General features: G+C 45.5%; 1 protein-coding gene across 2 annotated transcripts in view; it reads right to left on the bottom strand.

Moving 5' to 3' along the window:
• Window positions 1–18,875, bottom strand: part of atat1 (alpha tubulin acetyltransferase 1) — a 63,774-nt gene that overhangs the window by 23,031 nt on the left and 21,868 nt on the right. Inside the window, exons 2-7 of one of the 2 annotated variants that reach the window (XM_041212152.1) lie at window positions 11,670–11,733; window positions 8,914–9,005; window positions 6,634–6,691; window positions 4,402–4,515; window positions 3,113–3,214; window positions 892–937 (exon numbers count right to left, since the gene is read on the bottom strand). In XM_041212152.1, the coding sequence (XP_041068086.1) occupies window positions 892–937; window positions 3,113–3,214; window positions 4,402–4,515; window positions 6,634–6,691; window positions 8,914–9,005; window positions 11,670–11,733 (476 nt within the window). The remainder of the gene's footprint in view (window positions 1–891; window positions 938–3,112; window positions 3,215–4,401; window positions 4,516–6,633; window positions 6,692–8,913; window positions 9,006–11,669; window positions 11,734–18,875) is intronic. The other variant, XM_041212153.1, reaches the window with a different exon arrangement.

Genomic DNA, 18,875 nt, shown 5'->3' with positions numbered 1-18,875 from the left:
ATCTTGCTCGACACCGGCCCAGATTTTGAAGGTGTCTGTTTCAGATCTCCCACTCAGAATAGTTGCAGTCATATCATCATGAAGTCATCATCAGGATCGTGATGAAGTTTCTTGGACAACCAAATCCACGAAGCACATTCTTCAGAGTTTCATGATTTATTGAGTCAAATGTTTTGGGTCAGGCTGTTGAATACAGTGAAGAGCTCCCGTTGTTGCTCTTGACACTTTTCTCGTATTTGTCTGGTAACAAATGACAGTGTCAGAGGTTCCTCTGGAAGGTGTAAAGCCACACCGTGTCACTTGTGCGGGGGGGGGGGGGAATTCCTCAACCACAGGAAGTAGGTGATTCAGGAGAATACACGCAGTCACTGATCTAATTTAGGAAAGTGGCACCCAAATTGTGCGCAGCAATCTTTCGAAAACAGCAATGTAATGAAGACATTATCTGCTTTTGTGATATTGATTGGAAAAATTGGCCAGGGTGCCAGGGCGAACTCCCTTGCTCTTCTCAAAAAATAGTGCCACAGGATCTTTTGCGGCCACCTTAAGAGGCTTAATGTCTCATCTGAAGGACGGCACTTCTGACAGTGCAGCGCTCCCTTACCACCACACGTGAAGAGTCAGCTCGAATTATACATTCAAGTTTCCAGAGTGGGATTTGAAACTACAGCCTTCTGTCTCAGGAGGCGAGAGTACTACCCACTGAGCCACAGCTCAATCATGTGACTTCGAAGTTTAACAGAGAGCAGTCGGGGGTATTTTCCATCTAGGGTCAGAGCAGAGACTGCAATGATCTCTTCCTTTCTTGTGCATTCCCACATTGAACTATTAACTGAATAACATAAAACTGGAAACAAAAACATAGTGAATTATTACCCCACTATTACTCACTCTGCCTGTCCCGGAAGAAATTTTCGAACACCACAAAGTTATTAACCTGAAACGAGAGAGAGGGAGACAAAGAAAGCCCCATCAGGTAGTTTTCCAAGTGCTGATAAGGCTCTGCGGCTGCCCACATACAAATTACGTTTATATAGCATCTTTAATGTAATAAAATGCTCACAGGCACTTCACAGGAGGCCAAAGTTAACACTGAGCCACAAAAGGAGATTTAATAGCAGGTGGCCAATACCTTTGTTGAAGGCAAAAGATTTTAAAAAGGCAACAGGAGCGGAGAGGTTTAAGGAATGAGTTACAGAGCTTAGAGCCCAGGCAGCTGCAGGTGCAGCCACCAACTGATAAAAATTGGGGCTGCACAAAAGGCCATAATTGTAGGAGTGCAGAGATGGCAGAGGACTGGAGGTTATGGAGGGTAGTGAGGAGGCGAGGCCGTGCAGGGGTTTGAAAACAAGGATAGAAAATTTTAAAATATAGGCCTTGGTGAGCCAGGAATTAATGCAGGTCAGTGAGCGCAGGGGAACTTGTGGTGGGTTGGGGGGTGGTGGGGGTGGAGAACTTGGTCCAAGTTGGGATCTATACGTGCAAGTTCCCCTCGTGCATTCCTGTGTTACATAAACCAGGCTCCAAAACCATTCACAGTTAGGATCACTGTGCATAGCAGCTGTGATCCCAGAGCATCCATGGATGAGCAAACCACCCACTGTGGTCTGAGGGCTGGTGGACCAAGAAGATCCCGACCCCGAGTCTGTGCTGAGGTCGTTAATCTCAGTACAATAGTTGTGGGGTAGCCACAGTTGATCCTGGTGTTCCCCGGCGTTTCTTTTTTGGGGGGAAGCAGGGTAGGAAAAATAGGAAACGTTAGGCAGAATTGCCAAGCATGTTCTCCAACCGAGAGATCCCTGCTGCACCATGAGTAAATGTAGTGCATTACATGAAGATAACACCTGGATTAACTGCAATGCTCCACATATTTCACCAGCAACACCCACCCCCACCACAGTGTTCTTATACATCTTGGGTTTATTTCAGCATAATGCCTAACCTAGAGAGGTTACAATCCAAACCTCTCAGTAAGGAACGTTTGAATAATGAAAGCAAAAAAAAATGATGGACACTGGAACTCCGAGATACAAAAAATCCCCAGGAAAAGCTGTAAATTCTCACTGCAGCCAGCAGCATCTGTGGAGGGAGAGAGTCAGGATTAATGTTTCAGGTCACTGGCCATTTTTTTCATCAGAAAGGGAAGATGTTACAGCTGTAGCGATTTCAAGCAATTAGAGGCAGAGGAAAAGAGGAGGGAAGAAAGAACAAGAGGGAAAGTCGAGACTGGAGTGGTAGGCAGGAAAGATTAAACAGCAAAAAAAAAGTGAGATACTGGGGAAAGAGGAGAAGCAAGATGTGTCCAGAGGAGGTGTAAATTTTAATTGTGAAGCAGCATGGAAAATCTGGCAGAGAGGAGGTCCTGGGGATGTGGCAGAACGTAGGTAGATCCCAGAGGTGTGGACGCTTCGGCCACTGGGCTACTAGGAATCCCAAACCCAAGCACCACCCTGTGTTCAGGAATGTTGCCATGGACACGGTTCTGCATGGGATCTGACTGGAGAAATTCTGGGACGCGAATGATCTGCAATTGGAGTTACAAGCGTGGAACACAGAGAGAGGCTACTGGGTCGCACTGGTCTGTGCCTTTGCTTAGGCTACACACGGACTTCACCCACCCGATTTCATTGCACCCTGCCACCAGATTTCATCCCACTCTATCAGCAAATCCTTCTGTTCCTTTCTCCCACATGTGCTTATCTAACTTTCTAACATTACTGGAATTCTCGGAATGATGACTCTCCTCTCTTTGTTGCTCGTCTAACTTTTCCTCGCAACACTCTTCCCCTTTAACAAAAACAGAAAATGCTGGAAATTGTCAGCAGGTCTGGCAGCATCTGTGGAAAGAGAAACAGAGTTAACGTTTCAGGTCAGTGACCTTTACACTTGCTTGCTGTGACTCAAAGGATTACCAGGTTTAATCCCCACTGAAGATATAACCATGGGGGGTTACCTGAACTCCTCGATTAGCAGCTAATTCCCAGAATCAGCGAGCTGCCAGTGCCTTAACCCCATGAGGGGTGGTACTGATGGCAAAGAACCACAGCCCCACTTGCAGGAGGGATGGTGAAATGCAAGCGGTATCAAATGGCAAAATTGCTGCCTTGCTTACCTGAGGGATTGTGGCTGCTAGGCCGTAGTGTTTCCTGAGAAAGCAGAGGAACTTGCTGGAGGGACGATCGATGGCCAAGTGGTGAGGTTTAATACCTTCATACTGCAGCAAACAAACATACAGGTGTTTTTTTTAAAAATAGGTTTTACTCCCAGTAAGGACAGCCTTCATGGCCTTACCCATCCCTATCTCTGCAAACTCCACCAGCCCTACAACCCTCCCAGATCACTGCGCTCCTCAAACTCTGGCCTATTTCCATCACTCTACCACTGGTGGCCATGGCTTCAGCTGCCTAGACTCCAAGCTCTGGAATTCCCTTCCTAAACCTCTTTGCCCCCTTGGTTTAGCAGAGTTAGAGTTGAACTATTTCTGCGAGTGAGTCTGGTGGTTTCTTCAGTTTTGAATGGAGATGATTTAGGAGAGAAATTCTTTTTTTTTTAATGAATAAGTATTAAAAATGGACTCTCATGACCTCAAGATGTCCAGAGCAGTTTACAGGCATTAAGCACTTTTGAAGTGTCACTACTATTATAATTTAGGGAAACGCAGCAATCAATTTGCACACAGGAAAATCCCACAAATAGCAACAATCACCAAGGAAAACCAAATCGTCTATTATTGGTTGAGGAATAAATATTGGTCAGGATGCCAGAAGAATCTCCCACACTCTTCTTTGAGCGTCGCGGGATCTTCTACATCCGCCTGAGATGGCAGACGTAACCTTGAGGTAAAGTCTTATCAGAAAGACGGCACTGCCTCCCCGGTACTGCACTGGGGTGTCAGCCTGAACTGTGCAAGCTGGAATCTCTGGAGCGGGGCTTGAACCCAGGGCCTTCTGACAGAGGGCGGCTGGGTACTAACTGAGCCATAGCCGACACCTAGTTGGAAGTCAGAGGATATCGTCTGAACCATTTCACTACCTGAGCACAGGTTGCAACCCTTGGCTGCACTGAAATTCCCTTGTGGACAAAATCCCTAGGTAAGCAGGTCTGGGACAAGAGACATTATCCAGAAGGTTCTTAAGCAACAGGCTTGAGTTGGAATTAAGAGTCCACAGCCTGCATTGCCCAACTCTAAAAGAAATCCCATCATAAAACAAAGACATTCAGCCCATTGAGTCTATACTGGCTCCTTCAAAAAACACAGCTAAATGCCACTCCCCCCACTCTCTGCCTACACCCCTGAAATTTTCTTCCTTCTTCCAAGTATTTATCCAATTCTCTTTGGAAGATTACCATTCAATCTGTATCCACTACCTCATCACTGACAATTATAGTTCTAGTCTGTACCTGAATCATGTAGTCAAACAGCTCCTTGCCGTAACCATGTCGCTGTAGTGACACATGCACATAGAAGTCCAGCACACACAGGGGCTCCATCTCGTTGTGTGCACCTCGCCCATCCTAGATATCCAGGGGACAGAGAGAAAGCTGTAGGGTTACTGAGCGACAAAGTGGGTGCTAGCTATGCATAAGGCAGAGGTTGACAATGCATCAAATTCAACCACCTCACATCCTGAAAACAGACTGTAAAAGAAAGTGACTGCCTCAAGAACCTGCATTTGTGTAGCCTCTTCAACCTAGTAAAATATCTCAAGGTCTTTCATAGGAGCATTATCAGATTAAAAATAATTACACAAAACTACAGAAGGAGATATTTGACCGGGTGATCAAAGGCTTGGGCAAAACAGTAATCAGCGTTTTAAAGGCGGACAGAGAGGAGGAGCAGTTTAGGGACAGAATTCCAGAGATTAGGGTGTAGGCAGCTGAAGGCAGGGCCTCCAATGGTGGAGCAGCTGAAATCAGTGTTCCTGTTATGCAGAGGAACCAAACCAGAGAAAAAAAAAATCACCCACCAGCTAAGGAGTTCTGAAGAGTTATGTTGGACTCAAAATGTTAACTCTGTTTCTCTCTCCACAGATGCTGCCAGGTCTGAGTTTCGCCAGCGTTTTCTGCTTTCATTCCAGATTTCCGCATCTGCAGTATTTTGCTTTTATTAACCAGCAAAGAGGTCAGCTGGGTTCAGTGGTAGAACTGGACTAGTGGTAAACTAGATTTATTATTGCCGCGAGTGTAGCAGATGAAGGGATGATCTAATTAAGATGTTTAAGTTGATTAAAGGGGTTGATAGTGCAGATAGAGAGAAACTATTTCCTCCACTGGGACAGTCCAGAGCAGGGGGGGGCATCAACTTTATAATTAAGAAATAGGCCATTTCAAGGGGGATATCAGGAGGTGGTACTTCTCTACTGAAAACCTGGAACTCCCTTGCAAAACATTGGTGAGGCAGAGCAGTGGCATAGGGGCCAGTTGAAAATTTCAAAACTTGAGATGGGATAGATTTTTATTATTAGGTTAAGGGTATTAAAGGGGCCTGGGTCAAAGGCAGGTAAATGGACGTGAGGTGCAGAGCAACAAGATTTGATTACACCTTTGTACAGGCTTGAGTGGCCAAAAGGCCTCCACCTGTTCCAATGTGTCCTCAAGTCAACTATGGAACCATACATTGTGCAACTATGATTGCCCGTGCCACAGACATTGGATTGTATCTTGGGATGATGGCTGGGTGCTGCCCCAGGTCCCATTGTGGGCTCGAGTTCTTTTACAATGAGCGGCTTGTGAAGCAACTTCTAAAGGGCACTAAAATTCAGCCGTACAGCGTGGAGTGGAGTAATATGTGCCAAATTGGGCCAATTGGATATTAACACACTGGTTGGGCATTTTTTAAACACTTAGGCTCAAATCATCTGGTTCAGTTTCACAATTTGCTATGGGGACATTTGAACTGTACCATACCCAGCCACAACTGTATCAATAAGACAAGGAAGAAAGACATTAAATAGTCTATAACAGTTCAGACTGATGAGAGAATGTTAAATAAAACTAAAAATCTTGTTACATCACCACATTTTTATTCCATGCTTATAGTAAAAACAGAACGTGTAATGGTAATCCTTTAAGCATAATGCTCGTTGGGGAAGGAAAAGAGGGGCAGGCATGGAGCATATCAAGTTTGTATGAGAGGGAGAGATACAGAACGCCCCATACTTGAGATGGAGGAAAGGGAAGAGAGACCAGAAACACTTAAGTAAATACAATGGGACAGAAAAATAGAAAGACATAGAGACTATGGGCATGCATGTGCGTGTGAAGCTACAGCATGTTATAAAATAGATTCAGTTTCAGCATTATCATGTGAAGCTAGGACTAGAGCATTACATTTGCATGGCCATGGGTGGTGAGAGGGGTTAGGGGGGTTGGCGGCAGGGAGAGATGCAGAAAGCAGGACAGACTATAGTGCACGTGGAGCCATATCATATTACACACTAGATGTAGCTTCACCATTAGTGAGGTTACCATGGGTTTAAATTTATTTGCGGATCAGGGATGGGTAGTAAGGTCTTCCATTCTGATATACAAGCTCAGCGTTGAGACAATCTGAAGAGCCCAAACCACTAATAGTCACACCCAGGCACAGCAAGTACATAGACTTTAGTGAAAAGAGCAAGAGGGATGACTCACCAGCACAAACAGCTTCTTGTGGCCGACCTTCAGGAAACCAATGGCGGCTCCCTTCCCGCTGTGGAGAGAGGACATCAGTTCACAGTCAATCACCAGCTCAGAAGAGGTGAGCAAGACCATGCATTAACTCAGGACCTGCTCCCTGGGACTACTCCCTCCACCCCTAGCCACCTCCATTTCACCTCTGCCCCTCAGCAATCCAGCTATAATCAGATGTCTGTCTAAATGTGGGCAGTATCAGAGCTGGGATTCCAAATCCCCCCCAACATCCTCCTCTTTACCCAGGATTAAGGCCACGAGGAAAGGCTATTGCAAGTTGCTGATAGCAAACTTTAGAAAGGAGGACTATTGGAACTACTGCTCGTGGGCTTTACCTTTTCTTCTACATAGTATTGAGTGCAAAAAGAGGCCATTCAGTCCAATGGGTCCATGCTCCACATGAGCTGTGAATTGCCCAGGTTCCGCTCAGGACAGAAATCAGAATCTCATAGTGGGGGCGGGAGCTGGAAATTGCAGGTCACGAAATCATTGGAGAGGAGGAAGACCATTGGGTTCCCATATTAATTCATCCATCCATCCACATGGCCCAAAGTTCCGTTAATTGCAGAATCCAACTGTTCCTTCAATGATTTTCGGCTTTCATTGTCGTTGGTTTAGCCAGCAGTCCGTGCCACGTATGATCGCACTCTGTATGCAGAAGCGTGTCCTAATAATTTCCTATCTCAGAGGAAATGTGGATTCTCCATTATGGGATACATTTTAAGGCTGGAATAGACAGATTTTTAGTATCTCAGGGAATCAAGGGACATATGGGCAGACAAGTGGAGTTGAAAAACAAGATCAGCCAATGATTATGTTAAATGTCAAAGCAGCCTGAACAGGCCACTTAGTCTACTCCTGCTCCTATTTCTTATGTTTGAACATCACTTTTTGGACAAATTTGCTTTCCACTACTTCGAACCTGTGACCCTTTGCCCAGCTTGGACAATTTAATTTCAAGTTATTATCCAGATTTACTTTTAATGTCCCTCTTGTGCACATCTAAGAGTCCACCTCTCAGATACCGCCTCTCTAGGCCAGAAAGCCCAAATCCCTCTGGTCACGACTTAAACCTTTGACCATATGGCTTGGGTGGGATTTTAACCCAACCCAAGCAGTAGGAAACTGACAGGATTGGGTGAAACACTCATTTTATTCTTCTCTGCAGTTACTATTGATAACACCAGCATTCCAACCGATCCCACAGGTTTACGAACTGGGGTGGGGGTGGTGGTGGTGGAATAAAATGGCCCCTCCCCAAGGATCAGCTTCAACTGCACTCAACAAAATTTTAGATGCAGATACTATGGCCAGTGCACCTTAAGAATTTCAGAATCTACTTATTTACAACCTAAAGAAAGGCAGACTTTCTTTTATACAATAACTTTCTTAAAAACATCAAGGGAAACAGGAATAGTGCAGGAAAGTGGTGTTGAAGTAGATGATCAGCCATGATCTCACTGAATGGTGGAGCAGGCTCAAAGGGCTGAATGATCTACTCCTACTCCTATTTCTTAGGTTAGGTTCTCAACCTCAGGACATTTCAAAGTTCTTTTTAAAAAAAGGCTTTATTTATCTGGCCCCAATGGAAGAACTGAGCCAAAGCAGGTGGTCTCACTTCTGCACCAAGGCTGCACAGGAACCAGGGAAGCAGCTAGGCTGCTGCAACTGCCTTCAACACCTGTGGGCAACAGGGGGGTTTAGGGGACTAACAGAGGGGTTTCCGGCTTTTGGATGAGCGTATGTATTAGCGGGCAAGTGCGTGAGAATGGGTATGCATGCCCGTGTAGGAGAGAGTAAGGGCATCAGTGCCTTCCTGTGTGGATGAGAAGAGGCAGGTGAGGGTGAGGACAATACCAGTGAGGACAGGATCAACCTTGGCTGTGATGTCTCACATGATAAGCCAACTGAATTGTTTTGCAGGTCTGAACTGCTTTGCCTGTCAAGGTTGATATGGTGATATGCCTGTAAGCACCTCAAGCATGGGGAAACACTTATTCATGAGGGAAAACAAGTACTGCCGCGTCCAAAATTTTGCCAAAACTCCCAAGCAGCCATCACGCACCGCCTTCCCCCCCCACCCCACCACCAACCACACTGCAACACCCCCCCCTACTCCGCCAAAGATTCACTTTGGATTATTTGCTTTAAGCACTCCTACTAGTAAGTGCAGACTTCCCCCAGTCGGGCTCTTGCGCAGAAGCAGGAGATGATGCCCGAGTCACTGAGATTTACACTTACTGGTTAGCATGCCCGTCTTTCAGAAGGTACAGCCGGTGCCGGTTGCTCTGCATCCGCAAGGCACTGGTGATAGGCGCAGACAGCAGCTGGGCCTGCCAACAGAAACAGGACTGTAACTGACAGCCATTCCCCTACTGCCGGTCGGTGCCTGGAAACACTGCATGCACAGGGGCACACTGGGCAAGGTCAATAGTTGTGTCTGACGGAATGACAGTCCATGTGATAAACACAATCCCAAGCAAATGACTTGGACTCTAAGATGTTACATAAGTTTCTTATTCTTTAATCTGAACCATTTCAGTATAGTCCCCAGCAATTACAGCCAGCATGTTTGTGCATACGTAAATTTGTCCACTATAAGTGGTCACCACCATTGTGGTAGGGCTATTACTATACAAGAATGTTCATTCCGTGTTGCAAACTATTGCCCAGTTGTTTCCAGTTCCATTCTGACCTGCAGCTTTTTTACATTCAGTGCTTAGTAAATTCCACATTCACTTAGCAGCAATGAGAAAGGTTTAAGTCCACCCAAGGTGACTGAACATTACAAGACCTGTCTTTACTCACTTGAGGCTGCCCTTGCATTCAGTGCACCTTAGGGTGGTGAGAAATAGTGAGCAAGCACAGCTGTTTCTGCCCAAAAGAAACACAGCACTTAAGAGGCTGTAACTGGTAAATATAGAAACTGACATTATTGCAGCCTTTTTGATCAATGGATGTTTTCAGCAGTGAGGACTGTACTGTTAAAACCTCTGAGATTTCACCATCCTTCACAAATTATGATTTTTTAACATTCATTGGATATGGGCGTAACTGGCTAGGCCAGCATTTTATTACCCATCCCTTGTTCAGAGGGCATTTAAGAGTCGACCACATTACTGTGGGTCTGGAGTCATTGTCACATGTAGCCAGACTAGGATAGGACAGCAGATTTCCTTCCCTAAAGGACATTCGTGAACAAGATGCGTTTTTATGACAATTGGCAATGGTTTCATGGATCATCATTAGACTTTTAATTATTGAATTAAAATTCCACTATTTGCTGTCGTGCTCAGGTCCCCAGAGCAGTACCCTAGTCTCTGATTACAAGTCTAGTAACAATACCACTGCGCCACTGCCTCCCCCTCCAATGAGTGACTGAAAAGCACAAATGCAAAACAAAAGACACTTCTCCCTTACCACCTCCTGCCCCGATCAGAAGATAGAACAAATTCTATAGTGTCATGAAGAGATATTGTCTATAATGTTATTGGAAATTATTTTTAAAAATAGAGTTTAGTGGTGTCTGTGTATCTTAATTGGATTAAAGCCATCTGGTCTCAGGGCTTTGATGTATAGAAAGGAGGAGGTTTTAAATGGTAATTAGATAAACATGGGAAAGTTTAGAAACATAGGTGTCAAGGGGGCAATTTGCATTTTAAAATAAACCATTCAAAAGAATGGGTGAAATCTTACACCTAGCTAGAAGGCGCCAAGCAATCTGTTTATTTTTTTCAGTTTACTAATAAACTTGGAGTCAAAGGATGCTATTGTTAGAAGAGGTAAAATTAAAAGCCTAGTGGTACAGTGGAAAATTTATATTCAAAGAGAAAGATATGTTTAAAGGAGAAAGGAGATTTTGTGCAAGGCAGAGGCATTTTAAGATCCAACAAGTGTGAGAAGCCTCAAGATGCTGTCTGTAAGGACCCGGAGCTGAAAGTAACTAATTTTGAATGCGAATGTCCAGGGGGTGCTTTGCCAGGTGTCTGTTTAACTCTATGAGATTTACTGTTGCCTTAACAGTGGTTGAGAGTCAGATTACTTAGGGCATTTTTGTAGTTATTATAGTAGTAATTTTGTACACGTATGAAGTGTTTACAATCTTTCTTGTATTAACATTTAATTTAGTTTTATAAAAACCTCTTGAGGCTTGGTGGTCTTATTACTACTGAATTCAAAACCTGCATCTCAAGACATACAAATTGCAAAATGGATTATGACAGTTGCTTCAAGTTTCCCTTTTGGATTTGAACAACCCAGCCTTTACCATCAGCTGTGTCATAGTAATTGTCTGTTACTAAACAATCACAGATGTGAGATTTCATCCTTGGACTGTGTCGAGTCAGCTAATCAGAATTGGGACACTTCTTTGGAACAGGAATGGGCCATTCAACCACCCCACCATCCCGCACTGCCCGTGGCTGGCTGATCGGTATCTTAACTCAGACCCTTCTTGGTTCCACAATTGTTCGAGACCCCCAACAAAAACTACCAATCTTAATTTTGAAATTTTCATTTAATCCCTCGACCTGTTTCCGCTTCCTAGCCTCAAAAGCTTCTTTCCTGAAAAGGGAGAGTTTTCCCACATTTCCACAACCCTACCTCACAGCACTACTCCAGTTCCCATGTTCGTTTGTGTGAAGGGGTACTTGTGGACATCATCCCTGAATAGCCCAGCTCTAATCTTAAAAAGGTTTTGTCCCCTCTTGCTCTAAACCACTACTGCTTGCACCCCACACCACCAGAGGAAATAGTTTTGCGACCCACCTAAAGTTTTCAATCATAGTCTAACAAAGGTGTTTAACGATCTGCTCAGCTTCTGTACTGAAGGTCCATTCAGTTAATGGTGAAAACATTGCTCAGCACAACAACTGCTGGATTGACACTTTGGTTCTAAAGGTCTTGGTAGAGGCGAGGGTCTCCCAAGAGATCACAGGGCACCTGAGCAAAGACAAGACACACAGACAACCAGCACTGCAATGCATGGCGGACGTTACCTTGGCTGAGGCTTCCCCCATCGTGTCCAAGACTGTAGCCAGCTGGTACTCGAAGGTGGCCCTGCTGGGAAAGAGAAGACGACGACAGCATCAGCAAGCAGCTCCCATACTGTGGTGCAGAATTATCTCTCGAGGCAAGGAATTGGGCAGGCCATCAGACATCGAGGCAACTCCCAGGCACTACTGGTTGAGGGTGCAGAGGAAATTGCTGAGTGCGACACCAGGGACGAGGGACGTTAGCTCATGGGGAGATATTATGAGAAGCTGGGGCCCTCCTTGGAGCAGAGAAGGTTAAGAGGAGATTTAAAATTGGTCAAAATCCATGAATAGGTTTTGATAGGACAGAAGGGGAGAAAGTTCCCAGTGGTCAGAGGATTAGTAATTAGAGACAGAGATTTAAGAGAACTGGTGGGGGAGACAAATTTTTTTTTTTAAAAAGTAGTGAGTTATGATGATCTGGAGCGCATGACCTGAAAGGAACAGAGGAGGAGTAGGCTATTTGGCTTGTTGAGCCTGCTCCGCCATTCAAACAGATCATGGCTGGTCATCTATCTCTATACCATTTCCCCCCCACTCCCCGCATTAACCCCATATCGCTTCATATCATTAGTATCCAGAAATAAATCTATTTCTGTTTTGAACATGCTCAATGAACTTCCACAGCTCTCTGGATTAGAGAATTCCCAAAGATTCACCACCCTCTGAGTGAAGAAATTCCTCCTCATTTCAGTCTGAAATGGCCTGCCCCTTATTCTGAGACTGTGTCCCCTTGGTTCTAGATTCACCAGTTAGGGGAAACATTCTATCCACATCTACCCTGTCATGCCCTGTAAGAATTTTGTAAAATCCAATGAGATCACCTCTCATTCTTCAAAACTCTAGGGAATCTCTCCTCATAAGAGAATCCCACCATCCCAGGAATTACTCTGGGGAACCAAAGGGTGGGAAAGTGGATTCAATCGTGACTTTCAGATAGGAACTGGATGAATTCTGCAATGATTTTCCAGAACATAGGGAAAAAGCAGGGTGGGAAAAGCAGGATTAATTGTACAGCTTTTTCAAAGAGCTGGCACAGGCACGATAGGCCGAATGGCCTCCCTCTGTGCTGAGATTTTCAATAAATATGCTTACTTTCTAAACATTCCCTCCACGATTCCCCTTACCCTGCAAAGTCTGAGCTGGTTAAATTGAGTCAGACAGAGCAGGAATATCCCCGGTGTGGTCAATTCTAAATTAGGAATTGGGAATCTTAGTAACTGTTTCCCAGCACTCCGGGTTGGGGAAGGCAGGAAAAACACATACAGAAAGCCAGGATTCCTGGTTCTCTTTATTATCCTGCTGGTAGTACGTGCTTGTGTACAACCTAGGTGATACCAAAAACACACAAATAGTCTACTAAGGTCCACAAGCTAGGCTCATGGCCACTTGGGTCAAGTTAAATAAGAGTATGAGGGGGGCTTAAAATGAACCATCTTTCAACAAGAAACCAAAGCTTTTGGGAGACAAGGAGAAAAGATAGGTAGGAAAAAAGTGCTTGCATATTATCTTTTATGAAGCCAAGACCATCCTTTACCTTGTTAGCTGAACAGTTAGCATTTTTTTTTTTACATCATTCAGGAAAGACAATGTGCAGAATCTTTTAACATCTGGTTCAACAATAAAGATGACTAATGCATACCAAACATACTGTACTACCAATGGAATTACTGAATGACAGTGCGAGGAAGGTGGATTAACATCAATACAGATGCAGTCAGTAACGCAGGGTGTTAGGGAGGAGGGATTACTGAGTGATGGTGAGAGAGAGCTGGATCAACAATAGTACGAATACACTAAGTAACAACAGCACAATGGAGGATGGGAGCAGGGATTACTGAGTGACTGCATGAAAGAGTTGAAACACAGTCAGCAGTGACACAGGGTTGGGGCGGGGGGTTGGGGGGGGGAGGGGGGGTGGGGTTGGGGGGTGGTGGTGGGTTGGGGGCAGAGGCCTTACTGAGTGAATGCGTGGCAACTGGATTAACGTCAGTCAAGGTGCAGTCAGCAGCAGAGCGCTGTTGGGGTGTAGTGTTTACTAAGTTCAGTTGTTCAAATGAGCTGGCCAGTGGGTTGGGGTGGGGGGGCCGAGGGAACAAGAGAGCATTAATTGTAAGAGTTTGAATCAGAAACATTAAAAAAAATAAGCTCACAGAAAAGTTGTGTCAAGGCTTCTTTATTAAACCAAGAAGTCACTATCCATGTAAAATGAGGAGCAGCTGTTGTATTAAGTCATTGAAGCAGCAACAATTGAAGCACTGTGCTCGCATCTGTGCTGCTCAGCCTGGTTTTATTTTTTGGCAGGTAGCACAACAGCAACAATTCAAACCACAGTTGTCAGGCCAGAGTGTGGGGGATTGTGTAGTCAGGCCTTAAACAGGCACTCATCCAGAACATTTCTAACTGTTCACGTGAGCAGTACATAGACAAAATAGAAAAATCTTGCTTTCTATATTGCTTTTCACCACCTCAGGACAGCCCAAAGTGCTTTACAGCCAATGAGCACTTTTGAAGTGTTATCACTGTTGCAGTGTAGGAAACGCAGTAACCAATTTGCACACAGCAAACTCCCACAAACAGCAATGAGATCATGACCAGATCATCGTTCTTGATGTTGATTATTGGTCTTGCTATTGGGAAGAATTTCCCTCCTGCTCTTCAAAATGGTGCTATAGGATCTTTTACAACTTCCCGAGGTGGCAGACGGGTCTTTGGTTCAACGTGTCATCGAAAAGGTGGCCCTTCCAACATTCCGCCCCCACCCCCCCTCAGTACTGCCCCCAGACAGCGCAGCGGCTGCCCCTCCCCCATCTCACCCAGCCCCCACTTCCCCGACAGCGCAGTGCCACCACCACCCTACCCTCACTTCCGACAGGGTAGAGGCCAACCCCCTTCCCAGACAGCACAGCAGCCGCACCACCTTCAGTATCGCCCCCACCCTCCCTCTCCAACCGTGCGGCCCCAACCCTCAGTATCGCCTCTCTGCCACTCAGGTCCAGGGTAAGGTATGAAAAAGCTGAGGAATGGGAATGGGTTACTGAGAAACCGCTATCTACCCCACAAAAATGCCCCTTCCTTATTACACGTGCAGAGATTTCCCACCCTTCCCCAGAATTCAGAATTCCTGTTCCTGATAACGTATTTGGATAGTACCAGAAGGCACATAGTCTGGCTTGAACTGCCCCCCCCCACCAAAGTCTGGTGGCACCAAGGCCAACGATAACCTTCTGAAATGAACTAACCCAGGAGGGGATCTTACAGCCTGTAAAACCAAGAGGTTTATACCCATCTGGGCAGTTTGAGCAGGCCAGAGTTCATTTATCTATAGAAGGCTATGTGCATTTGGCAGGGGCGAGGGGCATGGTGGTGACTTGAGATATAAGTTTTCAAATTTCCAAAAGGGGTTGACAGAGTAAATGTAGACAAGATCTTTACACTTGTGGGTGACCAATGCAATATCACTAATAAATCCATCTGGGAATTCAGGAGAAACGTCTTTACGCGGAGTGGAGAGAAATGTGGAATTCGCTGCCACATGAAGTGGTTGAGAGAAACAAGTACAAATGGGATTTTAAAAAGCTGGACAAGTACAAAAGGCAGAAAGGAACAGAAGCTTGCGCTGACAGGGTGAGGTGAAGTAGAAGAGGAGAAGGCGCATGTGGTGCATAAACATCAGTATAGACCAGTTGGGTCAAATAGCTTGTATCTGTGCTGTAAATTCTGTGTAATTCAATGCAAGGTGCATTATCAACCTGGCCTTAGTACAAGAAAAACATAAAAATATACTTTAATTGGACTAAGACATTGAAAATGGGAGGCCCATATTTCCCAACATTGCAAAAGTAGAAAAAAATTTCCTCAGCCTTTCACAATGACTTATTCAGCAGGTGTCATTTTCCCTTCCTGTCCACTCAATGCTGGTTGAGCTAGCAGAAACACAACACAACGCATGTTGATGCATTCTGTAGGCATCAGAATTTAACACCCAACTGGTCCCATGCATCAGTTTGCTCAAACGTGGGCATCAGCTGGGGTAGACCACAGAGAGGAACTGAACAATTACTACTGCCATGCACAAACTGCATGGATCGGGCCAGTTACCCACAGGTGCCCGGCCTCATTACAAAAGAAAAATGTACCTTGATTGGACCAAGATGCTCAAAATGGAGGCCCACATTCCTTCCCCCCACCCCCCGAAAAAGTAGGAAGTTCAATGGTGTCACCATTGACAATGGCGGATATCAGAGCCAGTCCTTCTCTTTTCCTCTCTGCCAAATGCACAACTAGGGCATCACAGCCCTAAGAAAATGAGTAAAAAAGCATTGCACTTATATAGCACCTGTCACCATTGCATGACGTCCGAGAGTGCTTTCCAGTCAAAGTAGTACTTTTTTGAAGTGTAGTCACTCCTGTAATGCAGGAAGCACAGCAGCCAATTTGCACACACACAGTAGAGTGATAATGTCCAGATAATCCATTTTGGTGATTTTACGAGGAGTAAATATTGACCAGGGCACCGGGGATGACTTCCCCACTCTTCTTCAAAATAACACCGTGGGATGTTTTGTGTCCACCTGAGTAGACAGACAGGGCCCTTGGTTCAATGTCTCATCCGAAGGAACGACATGCCGAAAGTGCATCATCACCTCAGTGCTGCACTGGAATGCCAGCCTAGATTATGTGCCCAGCTCTCTGAAGGTGACTGTGCGACCAATGAGATCGTCTTTTCTGCTACAACTAACTTGTCAGAGGGAGGAGATGACGGAGTTAACATTTCCTCCTTTGTCTTGCCAATGTACTTTCTTTATTCTTTCATGGATTGTGGGCATTGTTGGCAAGGCTTGTCCTGATTTGCCCTCGAACTGGGTGACCTGCTAGGCCGTTTAAGGGCATTAAGAGTTAAACACATTGCTGTGGATCTGCAGGCCACATCAGATCAGGATAGCAGATTTCCTTCCATAAAGGGCATTAGTGAACCAGATGGGTTTTTAATGACCATCAATAAGAGTTTCAATGACGGTCACTATTACTGAGACCGGCTTTGCATTCTAGACTTATCATTCGAATTTAAATTCCGCCAGCTGCCATGGTAGGATTTGAACCCACGCGCCCTCTGGATTACCAGTCCAGCAACATTACCACTACGCTACCGCATTCCCCAGTGTGTTGGCAATCATACTGATCATTCAGCACCATTCCAGTGCACACTTGTGAGCTTGGTGGCCTTGCTGTATGGATGTCAGTGGGAGCGGAGACATCTATTGTACAGATCAACAACTGATCCACTGAGGTTGCTCTGCTTATGATGGGGAGGACCACACAAGGAGCTTCCAGCGAGAGCCAGCTGTCAGTTCGGTCACCCATTGATGGAACTCGTCCAGTCTGCGCACAGCGGGAGCACACTTCTTTGTGGACAATAAGCCACCATAGCTTAGGACAAATTGGAAGACTGGATGAGAACTCAATGTGGGATCGGATATGGGAAGAGAGTTCAACACTCCTCCTTTTGGGGGCATGTCGGGCCAAAGTAATGACTAGCTCAAGCCAAAAGGAATCGTCTGTCATGTGCAAGAAAAGGTCAAAAATCACACAGCGCATTCTTGTTTAGATTCATCAAGTTCTCTGTAGCTTTGGAGACCACTGAATAAACCTTCATTTGCAATGAATCGGGCTGGGGGCATCAATTCCTACAGGAGCTGGATTTATGAATGCTTTTGTGACCGAGACAAAGGGACTGGAACCAAACTGAGATTAGACACACACTCAAAAAAAATAAGCTTCGTTGTTTTCAAAATGAAGACTGGCTCTTGAGCAACCAGAAAGATATTGGTATGGATCCTGGCTCTCGACAAGAGGTTACTGCGCAACATGGGAAGGTTTATGGCACAGGACAAGGCCATTCATCCCATTATATCTGTGCTGGCTGACAAAGGACTGTGCAGTCTAATTCCACTTACTAGCTCTTTAGTCAGTAGCAGCGTAGGTTATGACACCGAGGGATATCCAAGTGTTCTCGAAATACAGTTCAGGTTTCTGCCTCTAACACACTTTCGGGATGAGAGTTCCAGGCATGTGCCCCACCGCCCTCTGGGTGATAAGTTTACTCAACTCCCCTCTAGTCATTCCACCTAAAAGGTAGTCTTGTGGCACAGTGGGTAGCATTCCTACTTCTGAGTCGGAAGCTCCGGGTCCGAGTCCCACCCCAGGACTTGGCCATGGAAGGTGCGTATGTGACAAGGCCAAGCAGGCCGATTGCTCACCTGTACCTCCTTCGGATACACCTATAGCCGGTCGTAAGAGCGGGAGAGTCTCCTGGTCAGTCAGAGCCATGTGGTAGCTGCAGGCGCAACTGCTTCTCCATGTTAAAAGACAACGCAGGCAAGCGTTCTCCTCACTTCAAGCAATGGCTAGAGAGAGAATCCCTCCAATTATTTTAAGTGTATGCCCCCTGATTCTTGACCTCTTCTGCGAATGGAAAGAGTTGCTTCTTAACCACTGTAACTTGGCCTCTTGTAACAGCGAGCTAAAGGGGCCTCGCACGCTGTTGGGAATGAAGATCGAGGCCTGGGTAATGCAGCGAGTTATAGCACTGCCTTTCAGTTTCTGACTCCTCACATCAAATCAATCCCATTACCAAGGAACAATGGCTGCAAGCAGCGATCATCCTCCCTGATGACGAGAGGGAAATGGGGTCCCAGATGACACTTCTGGCAAGAGGCGGCAAGCCAAATCCCTGTGGAAGCATTGATACCCGAGCTGGTTGGATGTGGAGTGGCTCAATACAGCCTGGCTCACTTCTGGGACAGGGAAAGAAAAAGCAGTCAGTGGATTCCAGAACACTTGCTCCTTGGCTTGACTTCAAACTGCAAGCCACAGCAGTAACTGCTAGGGTCTAAGGTAGAATGGGATGTTTACCTGGAAAACTGCGAAATTTCAGCTGAGCACTTATACAGCATCTTTCATACCCTCAGAAAGAATATTTATAAAGCATTTACAGCAAATTTACTTTTGAAATGTTAATAAGTGTAATAAAGTTAATAAAGCATAAGGGCTCCTGTGCTTTATAAATAGAAGCAGAGAACACAAAAGCAAGCTATGATAAACCTGTACATGTCTTGCTCGCCCTCAATTGGAGTTTTGCATCCAGTTCTGGCACTTCAGGGATGGAGG

Source organism: Carcharodon carcharias, chromosome 19 (genome assembly GCF_017639515.1).
Source record: "Carcharodon carcharias isolate sCarCar2 chromosome 19, sCarCar2.pri, whole genome shotgun sequence".
NCBI lineage: Eukaryota > Metazoa > Chordata > Chondrichthyes > Lamniformes > Lamnidae > Carcharodon > Carcharodon carcharias.
Note: the sequence above shows the minus strand (reverse complement) of the source record. Positions and strands in the feature narration are given on the sequence as shown.